At 40.5% G+C, this 21,214-nt stretch overlaps 1 protein-coding gene across 1 annotated transcript in view; it reads left to right on the top strand.

The window, feature by feature from the left end:
- LOC139764815 (periodic tryptophan protein 2 homolog) overlaps positions 1 to 21,214 on the top strand; it is a 171,866-nt gene that overhangs the window by 10,927 nt on the left and 139,725 nt on the right. Inside the window, exon 4 of the mRNA XM_071691767.1 lies at positions 12,492 to 12,620. Within this exon, the coding sequence (XP_071547868.1) occupies positions 12,492 to 12,620 (129 nt within the window). The remainder of the gene's footprint in view (positions 1 to 12,491; positions 12,621 to 21,214) is intronic.

Below are 21,214 nucleotides of genomic sequence, written 5' to 3'. Positions count from 1 at the left end.
TATCTCTCTTTTTAAACCAGGTCTTCCCAATCTCCAGACCTTTTCCAGCACACAAATCCACAAGCTCTTCACCATTTCTATTTACAACATTGAACATCCCATGTACACCAATTTTACCTTCAACTGCCACATTACTCACCTTTGCATTCAAATCATCCATCAATATAACCTGGTCTTGTGCATCAAAGCTGCTAACACACTCACTCATTTGCTCTCAAAACACTTGCCTCTCATGATTTTTCTTCTCATGACCAGGTGCATAAACACCAATGATCACCCATCTCTCTTCTTCCCCTTTCAGTTTTACCCATATCAATCTAGAGTTTACTTTTTTACACTCTTTCACATACTCCCACAACTCCTGCTTCAGTAGTAGTGCTACTCTATTCTTTGCTCGTGTCCTCTCACCAACCCTTGACTTTACTCCCAAGACATTCCCAAACCACTCTTTCCCTTTACCCCTGAGCTTCGTTTCACTCAGAGCCAAAACATCCAGGTTCCTTTCCTCAAACATACTACCTATCTCTCCTTTTTTCTCATCTTGGTTACACCTACACACATCATTTAGACATCCCAATTTGAGCCTTCGAGGAGGATGAGTACTCCCCACATGACTCCTTCTTCTGTTTCCCCTTTCAGACACAAATATGGGATGTGTGTGTGTGTGTGTGTGGTTTGGGTTCCAGCCCCCCACTCCCGCCCCCTTTAGTCAATTTCTACGACTCACGGGAATACATGGGAAGTATTCTTTCTCCCCTGTCCCCAAGAAAATACCCAGAAAAGTAGTATAAGTAGAGTAATTGTCAACTAAAAAGTTCAGATTTTGGAAATGTCACAGGAATAAAGAAAGTCTGAGTTTCTGCTTGACTCTATTGCCAGTGAGAGGAAGGACTTTGTCAGTAGTAGTACTGGCCTCTCCCATGACTTTTCCCTCTCTGGTAGACCTTCCTCTTTTTCTATTCACTTTACCAACATTTGTGGTTTCCCTACTAACCTCTCTTCTGTTGAACACCATTTGTCTAGTACCTCTCCTAATATCTTACTTATCCCTAAGACACAGTCATGTCCCTTTCTTCATATGATCTGACTGAGATCTCCACTCATGATTCCAGTTCATTAGTGTGTTTGTGCTTATTCCAACATCTACACACCTTTTGCATGCCTCAAGGACCTTGAGTCCCCAAACATTGATGTTTTGTGGCTCAAGGTCTGTCTCCCAACACATTTCCTGTCTTTCACCTGTCGCTCTCCAATTTCTACAAATTTCATTTTTCTTCAACTATTGTAACTCCTGCTGTGAGACTTTGACATCACCTCACCTGCAAGCTGAGATCTTCTACTTCGGAGATTTCATCGTTCACCATTGAGAATGGTTAAATTCCTCCCATATGGCTGGTTGAGGGATTGAAGCCTTCACATTCTCTGTTCTTAATGATTATCTCCCACCCCATCCATATTCCTGACCGCTATGACCACTCTCCTGATATTCTGAATCCGGTTTTTACCTCTAGTCCAACCTGCTGCAACTGTACGATCTTGCTCCCAATTTGTTCATCTGATTACACTCTCATAAATGTATCTGTTCTAATGGCACCTCCCTCTCCATTAGCCCTTTCTAAGCATAGATACCGGCACCTTAACAAAGCTGACTGGAATAACTTATGTAACTTCTTTTGTGACTTTGCTTTTGTAAATTACTGTCCCTTGTTTAGTGATGCTTCTGTCTTTGCCAAACATATAGCAAGAGTTATTCTTGCAGGAATGGGAGCATTTATACCCTCTTTCTCCAAGTAAACTTCATCCTATCCATGGTTCAACCAATCCTTCTCTGAGGCCATTCAGGCAAGGGATCAGGCATATTGGGCTTGGAGAAACTCTCCTTCCTCTGTCTCCCTTTCAGCATTTATCTTTGCCCGTAATCACTGCAAGCATGTTATTCATGAGATAAAGCATTCCTTTATCCTGAGAAAGTGTGATAGCCTCTCCTTGTAATCCACATATATCTTTCTGGTCTTTATCCAAGGGAATCTCTAACAGATTTTTGTTGCTGTACCTTTTCTTCACTTTTCTGTTCTGACAGTACTATAACTGTCTGTGCCGTAAACAAAGCAATTCTCTTTGGTTCCTGTTTCTCCTCTGACTCCACTTTGGATGACTCTAACATTTCTTCACCCCCACATACTCCTCTTACTGTTCTTATGCCCTTCCCCATAATCTCTTCTAGGACTGTCTGAAAAGCACTTCTCTCTCAGGACTCAAGCAAGGCTGGTCCTGATGGCATCCATCCCTGTGTACTGAATGAGTGTGCCTCTGACCTTGCACCTGTGCTTGCTTGTCTGTTCCATTTTTGTTTAAAAACCAAAACTTTTCCTTCTTAGAAGCATGCATTGATACATCCCATCCCTAAGAAGGGTGACCATTCTGACCCCTCTGACTATCATCCTATTGTTATGACATTTACCATTTCCAGAGTCTTTGAAATCCTTCTCCACTCCCATATCCTTAGACACCTTGAAAATCAGTCTTTTCCCTGGTCACCATTTTGGATTCAGGTGAGATCCACTGGTTATATTCTTTCCTGTTTTACTAATATTTGGTCATCATCCCTGAAAAATTATGAGGAGTCATGTGTAGTTGCCCTTAACATATCCAAAGCTTTTGACAGGATGTGATATCAGGGTCTCATCTCTAAGCTCCTCTCTGATGGCTTCCCTCCCTCACTTTGCTCCTTCATATCTAGTCTCCTCTCCAACTGATCTGTCTCTCTGGTTGTTGATGGATCGACCTCCTCCCTTTTCTCCATCTACAGTTGTGTCCCTCAGGTTCTGTCCAGTCCCTTGTGCTTTTTCTCCTTTTTTTAACGATTTTCTCTCCACAGATGATCAAGTGCGTTTATATGCTGATGACTCAACACTGCATTCATCCCCATCCCTCGTTTCTGCTCCTTCTTATCTCACGTGATTTACATCTCTTCTTGACTTAGCCTCCTCAGTAATCTTATTCCTGGACAGTATATCTCAGTGGGATAAGTGAAATCTAGTTAAGTTTAATGCCTCCAAGTCCCAGTTTCTACCCAATTCTCTATCAAAGACTCACAACTCTCGTTTCTCCTTTGATGATTCTGTAATTCCACCTCTTGACTCAATGAACAAACTTGGTTGCACTTTAATATCCACTCCGAGGAAACCCCACATTATGGGAATAGCTGAATTTGTCTTCAAGAAAGTGGGTTTCCTGTTTGAATGTTGAATCTTTTTGTTTCTGAACAGTTGCTCCATTTATACTAAGGATTGATTCATTCTTTTATGGAGTACTGCTCTCACATCTGGGGTGGTTCTAGCTCAGCATCCTTACCTGACAGTTTTTAAAAGCAGTCTAACTTATAATCTCTCCCAGGCTAACTTCCAGACTTGACCCTCTTGCCCTACGCTACCAAGTTGGTTCACTTTCCTTCTTTTATAGGTATTATTATGGTTTTTGTTTCCAAGAGCTGGCTGCTTGTGCCCTCACCGTTAGCTAGACCGCGCAATATTCAGCTAGCTGCTGTGTCAGATGATTACGGTGTGGCCACTGGCAACTCAGAGTTGGGCTGTTTTGATAACTGCTTCTTTCCCAACACGTTGAAACTTTGGAACTCTACATTCTCATGTCTTTCTCAATGAGGATGGTGCATATTTGAAAAGACAGGTTTTTCATTTCTTCCCAAATTTTTGGATACTTTCCCTTGTCTCTTCATTTTCCCTTTCATAATTCTCTTTTATATTGCAAATAAGGCCTGGTATTGATGTGGACTTTTGTCCATAACTGGAGCCTTTTAGAAGAAAAAAAATTTTTTGTGTTTGACTGGAAACAGAAAGTACAGATTTTGCAAAGTCTTATAGAGGGAGTGAGGAAATTGTACTAAACTGTATTTCAGATGAAGGAGAAGGACTGAAAGAGATGACTGAATTTAAGTATTTGAGAGCTATTATGGGTAAGCTTGGTGATATGGAAGGAGAGATAAGGGAGAGAACAGCATGGTGTACAAGAGTCACTTGGTCCCTTAATATAATAGTGAAGCGTAGAGGTGTAAGTATGGAGGTGAAAAAAAGATTGTGATGGCATAGTCCTACTGACCCTGACCTATGCAGCTGAAACATAAAAATTGAATGAGTCACAGAGGTCAATAATCTTGGCCATGGAAATGAGTTCTGTGAGAGGAGCATGTGGTATGACCAATTGGAATGAAGAAAGAAATGATGGGTTGCATGAGAGATTTGGTATGGAGGTGAATGTAAAGGGAATGAATTGTGGAGTGCTAGAGGTTGTTCAGGCATGTGGAAAGAATGCAAGATGGGTAGTTTATAAGAAGGGTTTATGATTGTGTGATTAAATGGATTGGGGTGAGAGGAGAACCATCTGAGACATGGGGAAATAGAAGGAAAGAGTCCTGAAGGGAGAGAAATGGTGGAAGAATGCATTGAATGGTGAATGTGAGAGAGGCGTGTAAGGACTGGCACAAGTGGAGACTTTTTTGCTGTGGCCATCACCTTAGTGGGAATACCGAGAGGGAAGGGCATCAGAGATATAGCGAGATTTGGATAGGTATTTTAGTATGGTGCAAGGAGATCTGAATGGAAGGGTTGGTTATGGCAAATGATTTGAAGATCAGCTCATTTTTTTCATTTTAAAGACTGCATGGTGGCTGACCTGCACTTGTCTGTCATGTTTCATTTTTGTGTACCCTAGTTGTGAATCAGGCTTTGTAAGCAGCACTGTATGAGCACTTTGGTCATATGAGCAGAACCACTCATATGCTGTGTGCCTCTCCTTGCTGAGCAGTAAGGGAATATTCTGATTTGTGAAATATCCTTTCAAGTTAAGGTGATTTTGAAATACTTGACTATCATTCTAATGATAGCTGGAGACTGTTAGAGTCAGTTTGTGGTTAAACACTCAATCCCATGATTCATTTTGTTACCCATAATAAGAAATGTTTGATGCTCATAATGTTCAGGCTCAGCTGTTCATGTGGGAACTTCACCTTGTATGCATTGAATTTTTAATGCAGAAAAATAAATTATCTCTGATTTTGTTTCATGCAAAGGAAGCTTGTACTCCTATTTTGGGCTTACTGTGCAATTAGAAATTTAGAATGATAGGTAGATAAAGCCTGAAACACTGTCTTGTGTTATTCCTTCATGTCTCTGTATGGGCTAAGAAAATAATAATTCACATAGATGATAGCTGAATATACAGAAGACTGTATATTGTGCATGATATTGCCATAAAGTCTTTGATGCTAGGTATGTAGATGTGATCAGTACATTCACGTGTATGGTGAAAATCGTGTATGTGTCACTTTGCATTCACTAAAGATGATGATGTATTAATATGCATATCTTGTGGGTAAAAATTTAGGAATAATCTGTTCAAGATAGAAAGAATGAATACAATAATTGGTAATTATTACACTTTGATCAGTGGAAGAAAATATGAAATGGAATAATTGCTCATGAAAGGTACAGGAGAGCAAGGAATGAGTGTTGTAGAATAAGGAGGAAGCAGAGATTTAAAAAAGTATTTTGGGAAAAAAATTTACACCAGATCATTTGGAACAAACTCTCCATAAAAGAGCAACTAAGCAGTCTGAAGGACTTAGTGGGAAGAATTCTTGAGAATGTTGAGGAAATATGGGAGGAGTTGAATGATGAATTCATAAGTGGGGAAGAATTCTTGAGAATGTTGAGGAAATATGTGAGGAGTTGAATGATGAATTCATAAGCGGGGAAGAATTCATGAGAATGTTGAGGAAATATGTGAGGAGTTGAATGATGAATTCATGAGTGTTTTCACTGTGGAGGACAATGTTGCGCCTGCATATTAATTTAGGAGGGAGTGAATTCTTGAAATTATTGATCAACAAGTTTGACTTAAAGAGGCTTTTAAAACATTGTGACCTATATAAAGACTATGGTCCTCATGAACATATCCCCATACATACTGAAAGAATGTGCAGAGGCACCTGTTGGACCACTCAAAATGTTCTGTAAGTCAACAGAAAGTATAGTTCCACACATGAAGGTTTAGTTCCACAGATGGGGAAGAGGGCAAATATTGTGCCCCCATTTAAGAAAGAGGATTGGGAAACTTCACTGAACTTCAGGCCAGTCTCACTAACAGATGTGGTTTGTAAAACATTGGAAAAGATAATCAGAATGCAAATGAATAACTAATTGCAAAGGAGACTATCTAACTGGGAGGTGTGAAATGGTTGTAGGGAAAGATCAGGCATGACCAGTCCTCTAGATTTCTATGACAGGTTGAGCTCCATCTTAGATATGAAAGAGATTTAAAAAAAAGAAGATTGTTTTTACTAACAGAGAGCCTTTGACTATTTATTGTTAGAGGTTGATTAAAAAGCTAGATCTACAGGCAGGAATAAAGGATGGGCTCTTTCACTGGACAGAAGGTTACTTTATTGGGAGTGAGCAAAGTTCACAGGTAAGAGGTGCATCCTTGAAATGGGCTGGGGCTACAAGTGGCATGCTGCAGGGCTCAGTCTTAGAATCATGAGATAAAGAAAGAATGTGGAAGATTGCATCAGCCTGTAGGGAAACCTGGACAAACTCCAAATGGGTGATGAAATCCAGCCCAAGTAAGTGCATGGTGATGAGGGTGGAACAAAGCTAAAGAAGGCTTCATTGTAATTATTACCTAGTAGGAAATATGTTGTAGAAATCTGTATGTGAAAGAGAGCTTGGGGTTGATATTATGCCTAATATATCATCAGGACTACACATTAGGAGAATTGTGAGAGGCTAATTTTTTGCTAACAGATAAAAGAATCACATTCAAATGTATGGACAAGGACATTCCTGTAACATTATTCTGGATTATGCATCACAAGTTTGGTCACTAAACCTAAAGAAGTGATGTGACCTGATAGAGAGGGTACAGAGAAGAGCAGTTAAGGTAGTACCTGATTTAACAGAATTGAGCTACAATGAGAGGCTGAGGACTACAAAGCTGTCCAACATGTAGGAAAGAAGAGAGAGAAAGAGGGGGGTATGTGATAACAGTCTGCAAGTTTGTAAATCACCTGGGTGATATTGATAGGAAACAGTTTTTCAGGAGATGCATCTCCAGAATAACCAGGCAAAGGTGGGACAAAACATGAAGGGAGATACAAGCATTGAAACTTCTTTTTTATGTTGAAGGGTCCAGTCACGGACAAAAGTCCTCATGAAGCCCTGGCATTGATTGAGATAGATAATTATTACACAGAAAAAGAAAAGACAAGAGAAAGTATTCTTTATTATTTTGCTTTGTCGCTGTCTACCGTGTTAGCAAGGTAGCGCAAGGAAACAGACGAAAGAATGGCCCAACCCACCCACATACACATGAACATACATACACATCCACACACGCAAATATACATACCTATACATCTCAACGTATACATATATACACACACAGACATACATATATACACATGTACATGATTCATACTGTCTGCCTTTATTCATTCCCACCGCCACCCCGTAACACATGAAATAACAACCCCCTCTCCCCTCATGTGTGCGAGGTAGCGCTAGGAATAGACAACAAAGGCCATATTCGTTCACACTCAGTCTCTAGCTGTCATGTAATAATGCACCGCAACCACAGCTCCCTTTCCATATCCAGGTCCCACAGAACTTTCCATGGTTTACCCCAGATGCTTCACATGCTGTGGTTCAATCCATTGACAGCACATCGACCCCGGTATACCACATCGTTCCAATTCACTCTATTCCTTGCACGCTTTTCACCCTCCTGCATATTCAGGCCCCGATCACTCAAAATCTTTTTCTCTCCATCTTTTCACCTCCAATTTGGCCTCCCACTTCTCCTCGTTCCCTCCACCTCTGACACATATATCCTCTTGGTCAATCTTTCCTCACTCATTCTCTCCATGTGACCAAACCATTTCAAAACACCCTCTCCTGCTCTCTCAACCACATTCTTTTTATTACCACACATGTCTCTTACCCTATTATTACTTACTCGATCAAACCTCCTCACACCACATGTTGTCCTCAAACATCTCATTTCCATCACATCCACCCTCCTGCGCACAACTCTATCCATAGCCCATGCCTCGCAGCCATATAACATTGTTGGAACCACTATTCCTTCAAACATACCCATTTTTGCTTTCCGAGATAATGTTCTTGACTTCCACACATTTTCCAACACTCCCAGAACTTTTGTCCCCTCCCCCACCCTATGATTCACTTCCGTTTCCATGGTTCCATCCGCTGCCAAATCCACTCCCAGATATCTAAAACACTTCACTTCCTCTAGTTTTTTCCATTCAAACTTACCTCCCAATTGACTTGACCCTCAACCCTACTGTACCTAATAACCTTGCTCTTATCCACATTTACTCTCAGCTTTCTTCTTTCACATACTTTACCAAACTCAGTCACCGGCTTCTGCAGATTCTCACATGAATCCGCCACCAGCGCTGTATCATCAGTGAACAACAACTGACTCACTTCCCAAGCTCTCTCATCCACAACAGACTGCATACGTGCCCCTCTTTCCAAAACTCTTGCATTCACCTCCCTAACAACCCCATCCATAAACAAATTAAACAACTATGGAGACATCACACACCCCTGCCGCAAACCTACATTCACTGAGAACCAATCACTTTCCTCTCTTCCTACACGTACACATGCCTTACATCCTTGATAAAATCTTTTCACTGCTTCTAACAACTTGCCTCCCACACCATATATTCTTAATACCTTCCGCAGAGCATCTCTATCAACTCTATCATATGCCATCTCCAGATCCATAAATGCTAGATACAAATCCATTTGCTTTTCTAAGTATTTCTCGCATACATTCTTCGAAGGAAACGCCTGATCCACACATCCTCTACCACTTCTGAATCCACACTGCTCTTCCCTAGTCTGATGCTCTGTACATGCCTTCACCCTCTCAATCAATACCCTCCCATATAATTTCCCAGGAATATTCAAGAAACTTATACCTCTGTAGTTTGAGCACTCACCTTTATCCCCTTTGCCTTTGTACAGTGGCACTATGCAAGCATTCCGCCAATCCTCAGGCACCTCACCATGAGTCATACATACATTAAATAATCTTACCAACCAGTCAACAATACAGTCACCCCCTTTTTTAATGAATTCCACTGCAATACCATCCAAACCCACTGCCTTGGCGGCTTTCATCTTCCGCATAGCTTTTACAACCTCTTCTCTGTCTACCAAATCATTTTCCCTAACCCTCTCACTTTGCACACCACCTCGACCAAAACACCCTATGTCTGCCACTCTATCATCAAACACATTTAACAAACCTTCAAAATACTCACTCCATCTCCTTCTCACATCACCACTGCTTGTTATCACCTCCCCATTAGCCCCCTCCACTGAAGTTCCCATTTGTTCCCTTGTCTTACGCACTTTATTTACCTTCTTCCAAAACCTCTTTTTATTCTCCCTGAAATTTAATGATACTCTGTCACCTCGACTCTCATTTGCCCCCTTTTTCACCTCTTGCACCTTTCTCTTGACCTCCTGCCTCTTTCTTTTATACATCTCCCTGTCATTTGCATTATTTCCCTACAAAAATCTTCTAAAGAGAAAGTATTTATGAATATTATATGAAGTGAAAAACCTGTCTTTTGAAGTGTGCCATATAGTTATTGAGAAAGACATGAGAAGGTAGTGAGTTCCAAAGTTAACATGTGTAGGGAAAGAAGCGGGTATCAAAATGGCCCATCCTTGAGTTGCTGATGGCCACACATTATGTGATCCAGCAGCTTGCTGAGTATTGTGTTGTCTGGCTAGTGGTGGGAGAACACAAGCAGCCAGCTCTCTGGAGCAAAAACCAAAGTAATACCTATAGAAGAGGAGAATTGAACCAACATTGTGGTGTAGGGCAAGTTTGGAAGTTAGCCTGGGACAGTTTATGAGTTGGACAGTTTTCAACTCAACTCTGTCAAGTGAGGATGACTAATGACTAATCATTCCTTTTTATGAATGGAGCAACTATTCAGAAGTGAAGAAGTTTCAACATCTGAACAGGACACCTACTTTCTTAGAGGCAGACTTCTATTTCTGTGATGTGGGGTTTCCAAGAAAGAGTGGATGTTAAAGTACAACCGAATATGTTCACTGAGTCAAGAGGTGGAATTACAGAACAGTCACAGGAGAGATGAGAGTTGTGATGAGTTTTCAATAGAGAGATGGGAAGAAACTGAGTCTGCATGAGCTTCAAAGATTTTTATGGTAAAATAGTTTTAGGAAATGTAGTTCAGTATCCAAGAGCCTGGGCTCTGTGGGGAAAGTTTCTTTGGAATTTATAATGGAGTAGGATTGTGGGAACCTGTAGCCTTCAACGCAAAAGGAATGTTAAGAAAATGGTTTAGTAAAAGATGTCGAAGAGTAAAGGAGCTTCAAGATGTGCAGCAGGGAATACATAGATGGCAGTGTTTGAAAGATATAAGACAGCAAGGAATGAGTTCATTAGGATAAGAAAGGAGGAATAAAGAACCTTTGAAAAGAATGTTGTCGATAAGGCAGGAGAAAATCCAAAAGTTTTCCATAAAGTCATCAGTTTCAGTTGTCAGTTAAAGAACTGCTAGTCAGGGTAGTTGTTTAGAGGGAAGAACTGTTGAAGATGATCTACAGATATGTGAGGAATTGAATAAGAATTTCAGAATTGTTTTTGTAGTGGATAATGCTATATCCTCACCACTATCCCTGAGATACTGAAAATAGACATGAACAGAATACTAAAAGGCCTTCACCCATAAAAGGCTCATGGTCAAGTGCTGATAATGTGTGCAGATTTTGTTCAAGATGTTGTTGGGGAGATGCAGAGTGCCAAGGGAATAGAAAAGGGCATGTGTCATATCTGTCTGAAAGAAAAAGAGACTGGGGAGAGGCACTGAACTTCCGACTGGTCTCAGTAATGAGTATGGTCTGTATGGTTCTAGAAATGGTAATTGGAAAGTGATTGGATGACTTTTTATAGGGAAACAGAAAAAGCACCTGAGTGATACACAGCATTGTTTTGGGGAAAGGAAGTCATATGTGGCAAATCCCTCAGATTTCCATGAGAGAGTGAACTCTGTCTTGGACAGAAGGAAATGCTGAGTGGATTGTTTACCTCGACTGCCAGAGAGCATTTGACACTGTAATGCATGGGAGCCTGATTAACAAGTTGGATTATCAGGCAGAAATCAGAGGGAAACTCCTTCAGAGGAGGGAAGATTATCTCTGTGGAAGGAAGAAAGGTCCCATATCAGAGGAGCCTCTTCAATAAATAGCTCAGTACTCCAAGGAACTGTATTTGCATCCCGCACCCCAGTTGTTCTTAATTCTTATATCTGACATTAATGTGAGCATGAGCCACAGTTTCATGTTGCCCTTTGCAAATGGTACAGAGACATAAATGAAGTATTTAAGTGGGCAACTGAGAACAACACACTTTTCAGTGGAGATAAGTTTCATATCCTTCATTAAGGGAAAAATCAAGAAATGAAAAAACAACACTATTAGACAGACACAGGCATAGGCTCAAATCCTGGTTGTGGCAGTTGGTCCACAGTCAACCAAGCTGTTCATCCACTTTGTTGGTTGATGAAATGAGTACATGGCTCAGGCTAGGTTCTTTGAGAGATGAAGGGATAGAGTACTCAGAGGACATACTGTGAAATAAAGCAGGAAATTTCTTGAAAAAGATGTGAGTACTTTTATAGCATAAGAGTGTTGTTTAATTCAGATGTGTTTAAGAGGATGTATGATAGTAGAGAAAATTCAAAAGATGGGGTTCCACAAATGTAATACTCCTTCCCCATATAATAAAGTAAGTAATTACTGTGAAGAGTCAATGATTATTTTGAAAGTTGTAGGGATAGGAAAACCTGAGGACCATGAAATTTAGCAAAAAAAAAAAAAGAAAGAATGCCAGGAAAGGTATAAAAAGTTCTTTTATGGTAGTAAGAGTAGTGGATGAGTGGAAGAAGATGACTGAAGACATGGTTAATACAGACAGCATACATAAGTTTAAGAAGTTTTATGACAGTTTTATGACAGATTATTCAAGAGATGAGGACCCACAAGTGTAAAACTCCTTACCCTTACAGTTCATATAGGTAATTACACATGCTTCTTATGAAGAGAATGGGAAGCATCTTGTGTGAATTGAGAAATAAATGGATTTTATATGAATTTTCATTACATAAGTTTTTGGATGACTAGATATTTGTCATTAGTTAAAGTAATAATCTGCTGACTGATATTAAATATGATATTGCATATTGATTTCTTTTTGTGAATTATTGAAGTTTTGCAGTGTTCAATAGTGGGAGGAACTGTAGAAATGCATGATATTTTGGAATTGATGATTGTTTGCTGATTTGACCCTGTATGATAAATTTTGATTGTTGTTTAAATACTTTTTGCCTTTTCCTGCCATGCCAACAGATGGTGAGGTGCACTTCATTAATGTGAACTTCCGTTGTGTGCTGTATCGTAAGCGCTTCAATCGACTGATCAAGAGTATAAAGTTCAGTCCAGATGGGAAACATTTTGCTTTATGCAAAGAAAATAAGGGTATGACTTAATTGTATCATTTACTAATGTTAATGGTATTGATATTTACAAAGTTTTCTTGCCCATTTTCACAGTAATCTTCACCATTATAGGTTTTGATTTAATTGGTCATCTGTTAAGTTGTAACTTTTATCATACTTAATCACCTTGTTAGCTGCTGAGAGATTCTTTTTAACATATTGATTTCTATTAAGATGATACCCAATACTTATTTTAAATGTTGAAGGGTTTTGCTGCAACATATAACTTTCAGTTTCTTAAGTCCCATCGCATCTAAGTTGATATTGGGAATCCTTCTGTCATGATTAAAGAAGCAGCATTACTGTGAAAAAGTAAGAAGCCTGTAAAGTTTGTTAGTTTGTGAGGCTTGATCTGTCAGTGATATTCGTGGAGCTTAAGTCGTGTGTTGCTTGTAATAGGTGTAAGTTCATGTTGCTCTTGAACGTTTTACTTGAGGAAATTGAAATATACATGGAGACAGTAGAATGCTGATGTGCAGCTGTGAGAAGTTGGTGATGGCTTAAGAAATTATGGAGCAGAATTACAATTTCTTGTCAAGTTAAACTTTTTTTTCTAATCAGACAAGCCAGTTGTGGGCCAATGAGGCCTCCTGTTGTTTGTCTTTCTCAATTAAACTTGTCCTAACATTCCTCCCTCACATACACTATTCTATGCATACTTCTACCATTTCTCTCCCTCTAGCACTCTACCACTCTATTTCCCCTGTCACAGGTGGTCTTCCTCTCAAACCAGCCCCTTTGATTGTACTCTTATATACTCCCCTTGTGACCTTCCAATTTTGCATTCTTTCCACATGCCCAAACCATCTCAAACTATTACTTTTCACCCACTGTACTACTCCACATTTAATTCCCATTGCATTCCATGCCATACCACATCTCTCATATATCCATTCATTTCTTTCTTCATTCCATTTAGTCATACCTCGTGCTCCTCTGAAATAGCTGATTTCTGCAGCCTCTGTGACTCATTCCATGTCTGTTTTGGCTGCATAAGTCATGGTTGGGAGGACTATGCTGTTTTGTAATCCTCTCTTCACTTCCAGACTTACACCAATACACTTCATTATTCTATTAAGGGACCCAATGACTATTGTAATCTGTGATGCTCTCTCCCATATCTCATCTTTCATTTCACCAAACTTATCAAGACAGTTTTTTACCTTCACATCCAAAACACAGTGTAGTGCACTTTTTTCTTTCACTCTATGGTTTTGCAAAATTTATACTTTCCCTCTGTTTCCTTTTGAACACCATTACTATACTTTAACTGGCATTTGCTTTAATTCGCCTACACTTACACACATAATGAAACACACTTACAACCTTCTGCAACTCCTCTTACAGGAAGCAGCACAGTATCATCCACAAACAGGCTTGCCAATAACCACCACACATCACAGCCACACTTCAACTCGACACCCCCTTTCCCTAGTATTGCTTCATCTCTCTTATCACTCCATACATCCATTATTATACTTATACTTAATTGCTGTTTCCAATGTCACCGAGGTAGCGCCAGGAGACAGATGAAGAGTAGCCCATCCACTCATGTACACGTGTTTATACATAAACATCCATATATGCACATACATATTCATATCAACATATACATATACATACACAGACATGTACATATATACACATGTACATATTCATACTTGCTTGCCTTCATTCATTCCTCTCGCCACACACACACACACACACACACACACACACACACACACACACACACACACATACACACACACGCACGCACGCACGTGTGTGTCTCCCTTCAGACTTATATCCCAATTAACTTGTCCCTCAACCCTACCAAACCTAAATAACCTTGCACTTATTCACATTTACTCTCAGTTTTCTCCTTTCACACACTTTTCCAAAGTTGGTCACTAACCTCTGCAGTTTCTCACCCGAACCAGCCACCAGAACTGTATCATCAGCAGGCAGCAACTGACTCACTTCTCAGGCCCTCTCATCCACAACAGACTGCATACTCTCCTCTCTCTCCAAAACTCTTTCATTTACCTCCCTAACCACCCCATCCATAAACAAATTAAACAACCATGGGGGACATCACACACCTTTGCCGTAAACTGACATTCACAGAGAACCAATCACTCTCCTCTCTTCCTACTTGTACACATGCCTTACATCCTTGGTAAAAACTTTTCACTGCTTCTGGCAATTTACCTCCCACACCAGATATTCTAAACACCTTCCACAAAGCATCTTTATCAACCTTATCATATGCCTTCTCCAGATCCATAAATGCTACATACAAATCCATCTGTTTTCCTAAGTATTTCTCACGTACATTCGTCAAATCAAACATGTGATCCACACATCCTCTACCACTTCTGAAACCACACTGCTCTTCCCCAATCTGATGCTCTGTCCATGCCTTCATCCTCTCAATGAATACTCTCCCATATAATTTCCCAGGAATACTCATCAGACTTATTCCTCTGTGGGTTTTTCTTTATTATATTATATTATATTACAAAATTGCTGTTTCACATATCATCGAGGTAGTGGCAGGAAACGCACACACACACACACACACACACACACACACACACACACACACACACACACACACACACACACAGTGGTGATGTGAGAAGATGTAGTGAGTATTTTGAGGGTTTGTTGAATGTGTTAGATGATAGAGTGGCAGACATAGGGTGTTTTGGCTGAGGTGGTGTGCAAAGTGAGAGTCAGGGAGGATGATGTAGTAAACAGAAAAGAGGTAGTGAAAGCTTTGCGGAAGATGAAAGCCGGCAAGGCAGCGGGTTTGGATGGTATTGCAGTGGAATTTATTAAAAAAGGGGGGACTGTGTTGTTGACTTGTTGGTAAGGATATTCAGTGTATATAAGTACATGGTGAAGTGCATTAGGATTGGCAGAATGCATGCATAGTGCCATTGTACAAAGGCAAAGGGGATAATGGTGAGTGTTCAAATTAAAGGGTTATAAGTTTGTTGAGTATTCCTGGGAAATTATATGGGAGGGTATTGATTGAGAAGGTGAAGGCATGTACAGAGCATCAGCTTGGGGAAGAGCATTGTGGCTTCAGAAGTGGTAGAGGATGTGTGGGTCAGGTGTTTGCTTTGAAGAATGTATGTGAGAAATACTTAGAAAAACAAATGGATTTGTATGTAGAATTTATGGATCTGAAGAGGGCATATGATAAAGTTGATAGAGATGCTCTGTGGAAGGTATTAAGGGTATATGGTGTGGTAGGCAATTTGTTAGAAACAGTGAAAAGTTTTTATCGAGGATGTAAGACATGTGTATGAGTAGGAAGAGAGGAAAGTGATTGGTTCTCAGTGAATGTTGGTTTGCGGCAGTGGTGCGTGATGTCTCCATGGTTGTTTAATTTGTTTATGGATGGGGTTGTTAGGGAGGTGAATGCAAGAGCTTTGGAAAGAGGGGCAAGTATGCAGTCTGTTGTGGATGAGAGAGCTTGGGAAGTGAGTCAGTTGTTGTTTGCTGATGATACAGTGCTGGTGGCTGATTCATGTGAGAAATGTGACTGAGTTTGGTAAAGTGTGTGAAAGAAGAAAGCTGAGAGTAAATGTGAATAAGAGCAAGGTTATTAGGTATAGTATGGTTGAGGGAAAGTTAATTGGGAGGTAAGTTTGAATGGAGAAAACTGGAGGAAGTGAAGTGTTTTAGATATCTGGGAGTGGATTTGGCAGCGGATGGAATCATGGAAGCTGATTAGTCAAAGCGTGGGGGAGGGGGCGAAAGTGCTGGGAGTGTTGAAGAATGTGTGAAAGGTGAGAACATTATCTCGGAAAGCAAAAATGGGTATGTTTGAAGGAATAGTGGTTCCAACAATGTTATATGGTCGTGAGGCGTGTGCTACAGATAGGGTGGATATGTTGGAAATGAGATGTTTGAGGACAATGTGTGGTGTAAGGTGGTTTGATCAAGTACGTAATGAAAGGTTAAGAGAGATGTGTGGTAATGAAAAGAGTGTGGTTGAGAGAGCAGAAGAGTGTTTTGAAATAGTTTGGTCACATGGAGAGAATGAGTGAGGAAAGATTGACAAAGAGGATATATTTGTCAGAGGTGGAGGGAATGAAAAGTGGGAGACCAAATTGGAGGTGGAAAGATGAAGTGAAAAAGATTTTAAGTGATTGGGGCCTGAACATGCAGGAGGGTGAAAGGCGTGCAAGGAATAGAGCGAATTGGAATGATGTGGTATACCGGGGTGGATGTGCTGTCAATAGATTGAAACAGGGCATGTGAAGCATCTGGGGTAAACCATAGAAAGTTTTGTGGGGCCTGGATGTGGAAAGGGAGCTGTGGTTTCGGTGCATTATACATGACAGCTAGAGACTTAGTGTGAGCGAATGTGGCCTTTGTTGTCTTTACCTAGCACTACCTTGCTCCGGGGGGGGGTCCATTTCATGTGTGGCGGGGTGGTGATGGGAATGAATGAAGGCAGACAGTATGAATTATGTACATGTGTATATATGTGTATGTCTGTGTATGTATATATATGTATACGTTGAAATGTATAGGTATGTATAAATGTGTGTGTGGGCATGTATGTATATGTATGTGTATGTGGCTGGGTTGGGCCATTCTTTCACCTGTTTCCTTGCACTACCTCACGAACGCGGGAGTGTGGCGGGGTGGCGATGGGAATGAATGAAGGCAGACAGTATGAATTATGTACATGTGTGTATATATGTGTATGTCCGTGTATGTATATATATATGTATACGTTGAAATGTATAGGTATGTATAAATGCGTGTGTGGGCATGTATGTATATATATGTGTATGTGGCTGGGTTGGGCCATTCTTTCACCTGTTTCCTTGCGCTACCTCACTAACGTGGGAGACAGCGACAAAGTATGATAGATTTTTATTTATTTATCTTACTTTGTTGCTGTCTCCCATGTTAGTGAGGTAGCGCAAGGAAACAGATGAAAGAATGGCCAAACCCACCCACATACACATGTATATACATATTGTCCACACACAAATATACATACCTATACTTCTCAACGTATACATATATATACTCACACAGACATATACATATATAAACATGTACATAATTCATACTGTCTTCCTTTATTCATTCCCATTGCCACCCCGCCACACATGAAACAAAAACCTCCTCCCCCTGCATGTGCTTGAGGTAGCGCTAGGAAAATCACTTTCCTCTCTTCCTACATGTACACTTGCCTTACATCCTCGATAAAAACTTTTCACTGCTTCTAACAACTTGCCTCCCACACCATATATTCTTAATACCTTCCACAGAGCATCTCTATCAACTCTATCATATGCCTTCTCTAGATCCATAAATGCTAGATACAAATCCATTTGCTTTTCTAAGTATTTCTCACATACGTTCTTCAAAGCAAACACCTGATCCACACATCCTCTACCACTTCTGAAACCACACTGCTCTTCCCCAGTCTGATGCTTTGTACATGCCTTCACCCTCTCTATCAATACCCTCCCATATAATTTCCCAGGAATACTCAAGAAACTTATACCTCTGTAATTTGAGCACTCACTTTTATCCCCTTTGCCTTTGTACAATGGCACTATGCAAGCATTCCGCCAATCCTCAGGCTCCTCACCATGAGTCATACATACATTAAATAACCTTACCAACTAGTCAACAATACAGTCACCCCCTTTTTTGATGAATTCCACTGCAATACCATCAAAACCTGCTGCCTTGCCAGTTTTCATCTTCTGCAAAGCTCTTACTACCTCTTCTCTGTTTACCAAATCATTCTCCTTAACCCTCTCACTTTGCACACCACCTCGACCAAAACACCCTATATATGCCACTCTATCATCAAACACATTCAACAAACCTTCAAAATACTCACTCCATCTCCTTCTCACATCACCTCTACTTGTTATCACCTCCCCATTATCCCCTTCACTGAAGTTCCCATTTGTTCCCTGTTCTTATGCACTTTATTTACCTCCTTCCAAAACATCTTTTTATTCTCCTTAAAATTTAATGATACTCTGTCACCCCAACTCTCATTTGCCCCCTTTTTCACCTCTTGCACCTTTCTCTTGACCTCCTGCCTCTTTCTTTTATACATTTCCCAGTCATTTGCATTATTTCCCTGCAAAAATTGTCCAAATTCCTCTCTCTTCTCTTCCACTAATAATCTTACTTCTTCATCCAACCACTCACTACCCTTTCTAACCTGCCCACCTCCCATGCTTCTCATGCCACAAACATCTTTTGCGCAAGCCATCACTGCTTCCCTAAATACATCCCATTCCTCCCCCACTCCCCTTACGTCCTTTTTTTTTCACCTTTGTCCTTTCTGTACTCAGTCTCCCAAGGTGCTTCCTCACACAAGTCTTCTTCCCAAGCTCACTTACTCTCACCACTCTCTTCACCCCAACATTCTCTCTTCTTTTCTGAAAACCTCTACAAATCTTCACGTTCACCTCCACAAGATAATTATCAGACATCCCTCCAGTTGCACTCTCAGCACATTAACATCCAAAAGTCTCTCTTTTGTGTGCCTATCAATTAACACGTAATCCAATAACGCTCTCTGGCCATCTCTCCTACTTACATACGTATACTTATGTATATCTCTCTTTTTAAATCAGGTATTCCCAATCACCAGTCCTTTTTCAGCACATAAATCTACAAGATCCTCACCATTTCCATTTACAACACTGAACACCATGTACACCAATTATTCCCTCAACTGCCACATTACTCACCTTTGCATTCAAATCTTCCAATACTATAACCCAGTCTTGTGCATCAAAACTACTAACACACTCATCTGCTCCCAATACACTTGCCTCTCATGATCTTTCTTCTCATGCCCAGGTGCATATGCACCAATAATCACCCATCTCTCTCCATCCACTTTCAGTTTTACCCATATCAGTCTAGTTTACTTTCTTACACTCTATCACATACTCCCACCACTCCTGTTTCAGGAGTAGTGCTACTCCTTCCCTTGCTCTTGTCCTCTCTCTAACCCCTGACTTTACTCCCAAGACATTCCCAAACCACTCTTCCCCTTTACCCTTGGGCGTCGTTTCACTCAGAGCCAAAACATCCAGGTTCCTTTCCTCAAATATACTACCTGTCTCTCCTTTTTTCTCATCTTGGTTACATCCACACACAATTAGACACCCCAATCTGAAAAGCTATTTAGACTTCACACAACCCTACCTCACAGCCACATATATACTGAAAGTTGCTCAACTCTTCATCCGGTTTGAATTTACATATGCTCCTCTATAGAAGGATTTCACACCTTCCAATAGTTGTTCCCCTACCCCATAGATCCTTAACACATCCCATGGAGCATTCCACTTGACTTGCTCATATGCTTTCATGAAATCCATAAAAGCTGCATACACTTTCTTATGTTCTGCTAAATGATTTTCCACAATCATCTTCACCACAAAAATCGTACTTGCTAAATCTATCTTTCCTAAATCCTAACTCCACTATCATTCTGTGTTCAGTTGCTTCCATTACTCTATCAATCAGCATTTGTCTATACTTTTTCCCGGCATACTTGTGAGATTTTTTTCTTTGCTATTGGTACATACATTCTTAGTACCTCTTCTTTTGCATGTAGGAATAATAGTTTTCATCCAACTGTCAGGCACAACCCTCCATTTCCATGCTGAATTACATATTAGATGCATCCACTCTATCTCACTTTCTCCTTTATACTTCAACATTTCAGCTGTAATCCCTTGTACTCTTGGTGCCTTTTCTTCCTTTAGCCTCATTATTACCCTTTTTACCTTGTATGTATGACTCATGGTGAGGTGCCTGAGGATTGGCGGAATGCGTGCATAGTGCCATTGTACAAAGGCAAAGGGGATAAGAGTGAGTGCTCAAATTACAGAGGTATAAGTTTGTTGAGTATTCCTGGTAAATTATATGGGAGGGTATTGATTGAGAGGGTGAAGGCATGTACAGAGCATCAGATTGGGGAAGAGCAGTGCGGTTTCAGAAGTGGTAGAGGATGTGTGGATCAGGTGTTTGCTTTGAAGAATGTATGTGAGAAATACTTAGAAAAGCAAATGGATTTGTATGTAGCATTTATGGATCTGGAGAAGGCATATGATAGAGTTGATAGAGATGCTCTGTGGAAGGTATCAAGAATATATGGTGTGGGAGGCAAGTTGTTAGAAGCAGTGAAAAGTTTTTATCGAGGATGTAAGGCATGTGTACGTGTAGGAAGAGAGGAAAGTGATTGGTTCTCAGTGAATGTAGGTTTGCGGCAGGGGTGTGTGATGTCTCCATGGTTGTTTAATTTGTTTATGGATGGGGTTGTTAGGGAGGTAAATGCAAGAGTCCTGGAAAGAGGGGCAAGTATGAAGTCTGTTGGGGATGAGAGAGCTTGGGAAGTGAGTCAGTTGTTGTTCGCTGATGATACAGCGCTGGTGGCTGATTCATGTGAGAAACTGCAGAAGCTGGTGACTGAGTTTGGTAAAGTGTGTGGAAGAAGAAAGTTAAGAGTAAATGTGAATAAGAGCAAGGTTATTAGGTACAGTAGGGTTGAGGGTCAAGTCAATTGGGAGG

This window comes from Panulirus ornatus, chromosome 4 (genome assembly GCF_036320965.1).
Source record: "Panulirus ornatus isolate Po-2019 chromosome 4, ASM3632096v1, whole genome shotgun sequence".
Lineage (NCBI taxonomy): Eukaryota > Metazoa > Arthropoda > Malacostraca > Decapoda > Palinuridae > Panulirus > Panulirus ornatus.
The sequence above is the reverse complement of the archived record's forward strand: the minus strand, read 5'-3'. Positions and strand labels throughout refer to the sequence as shown.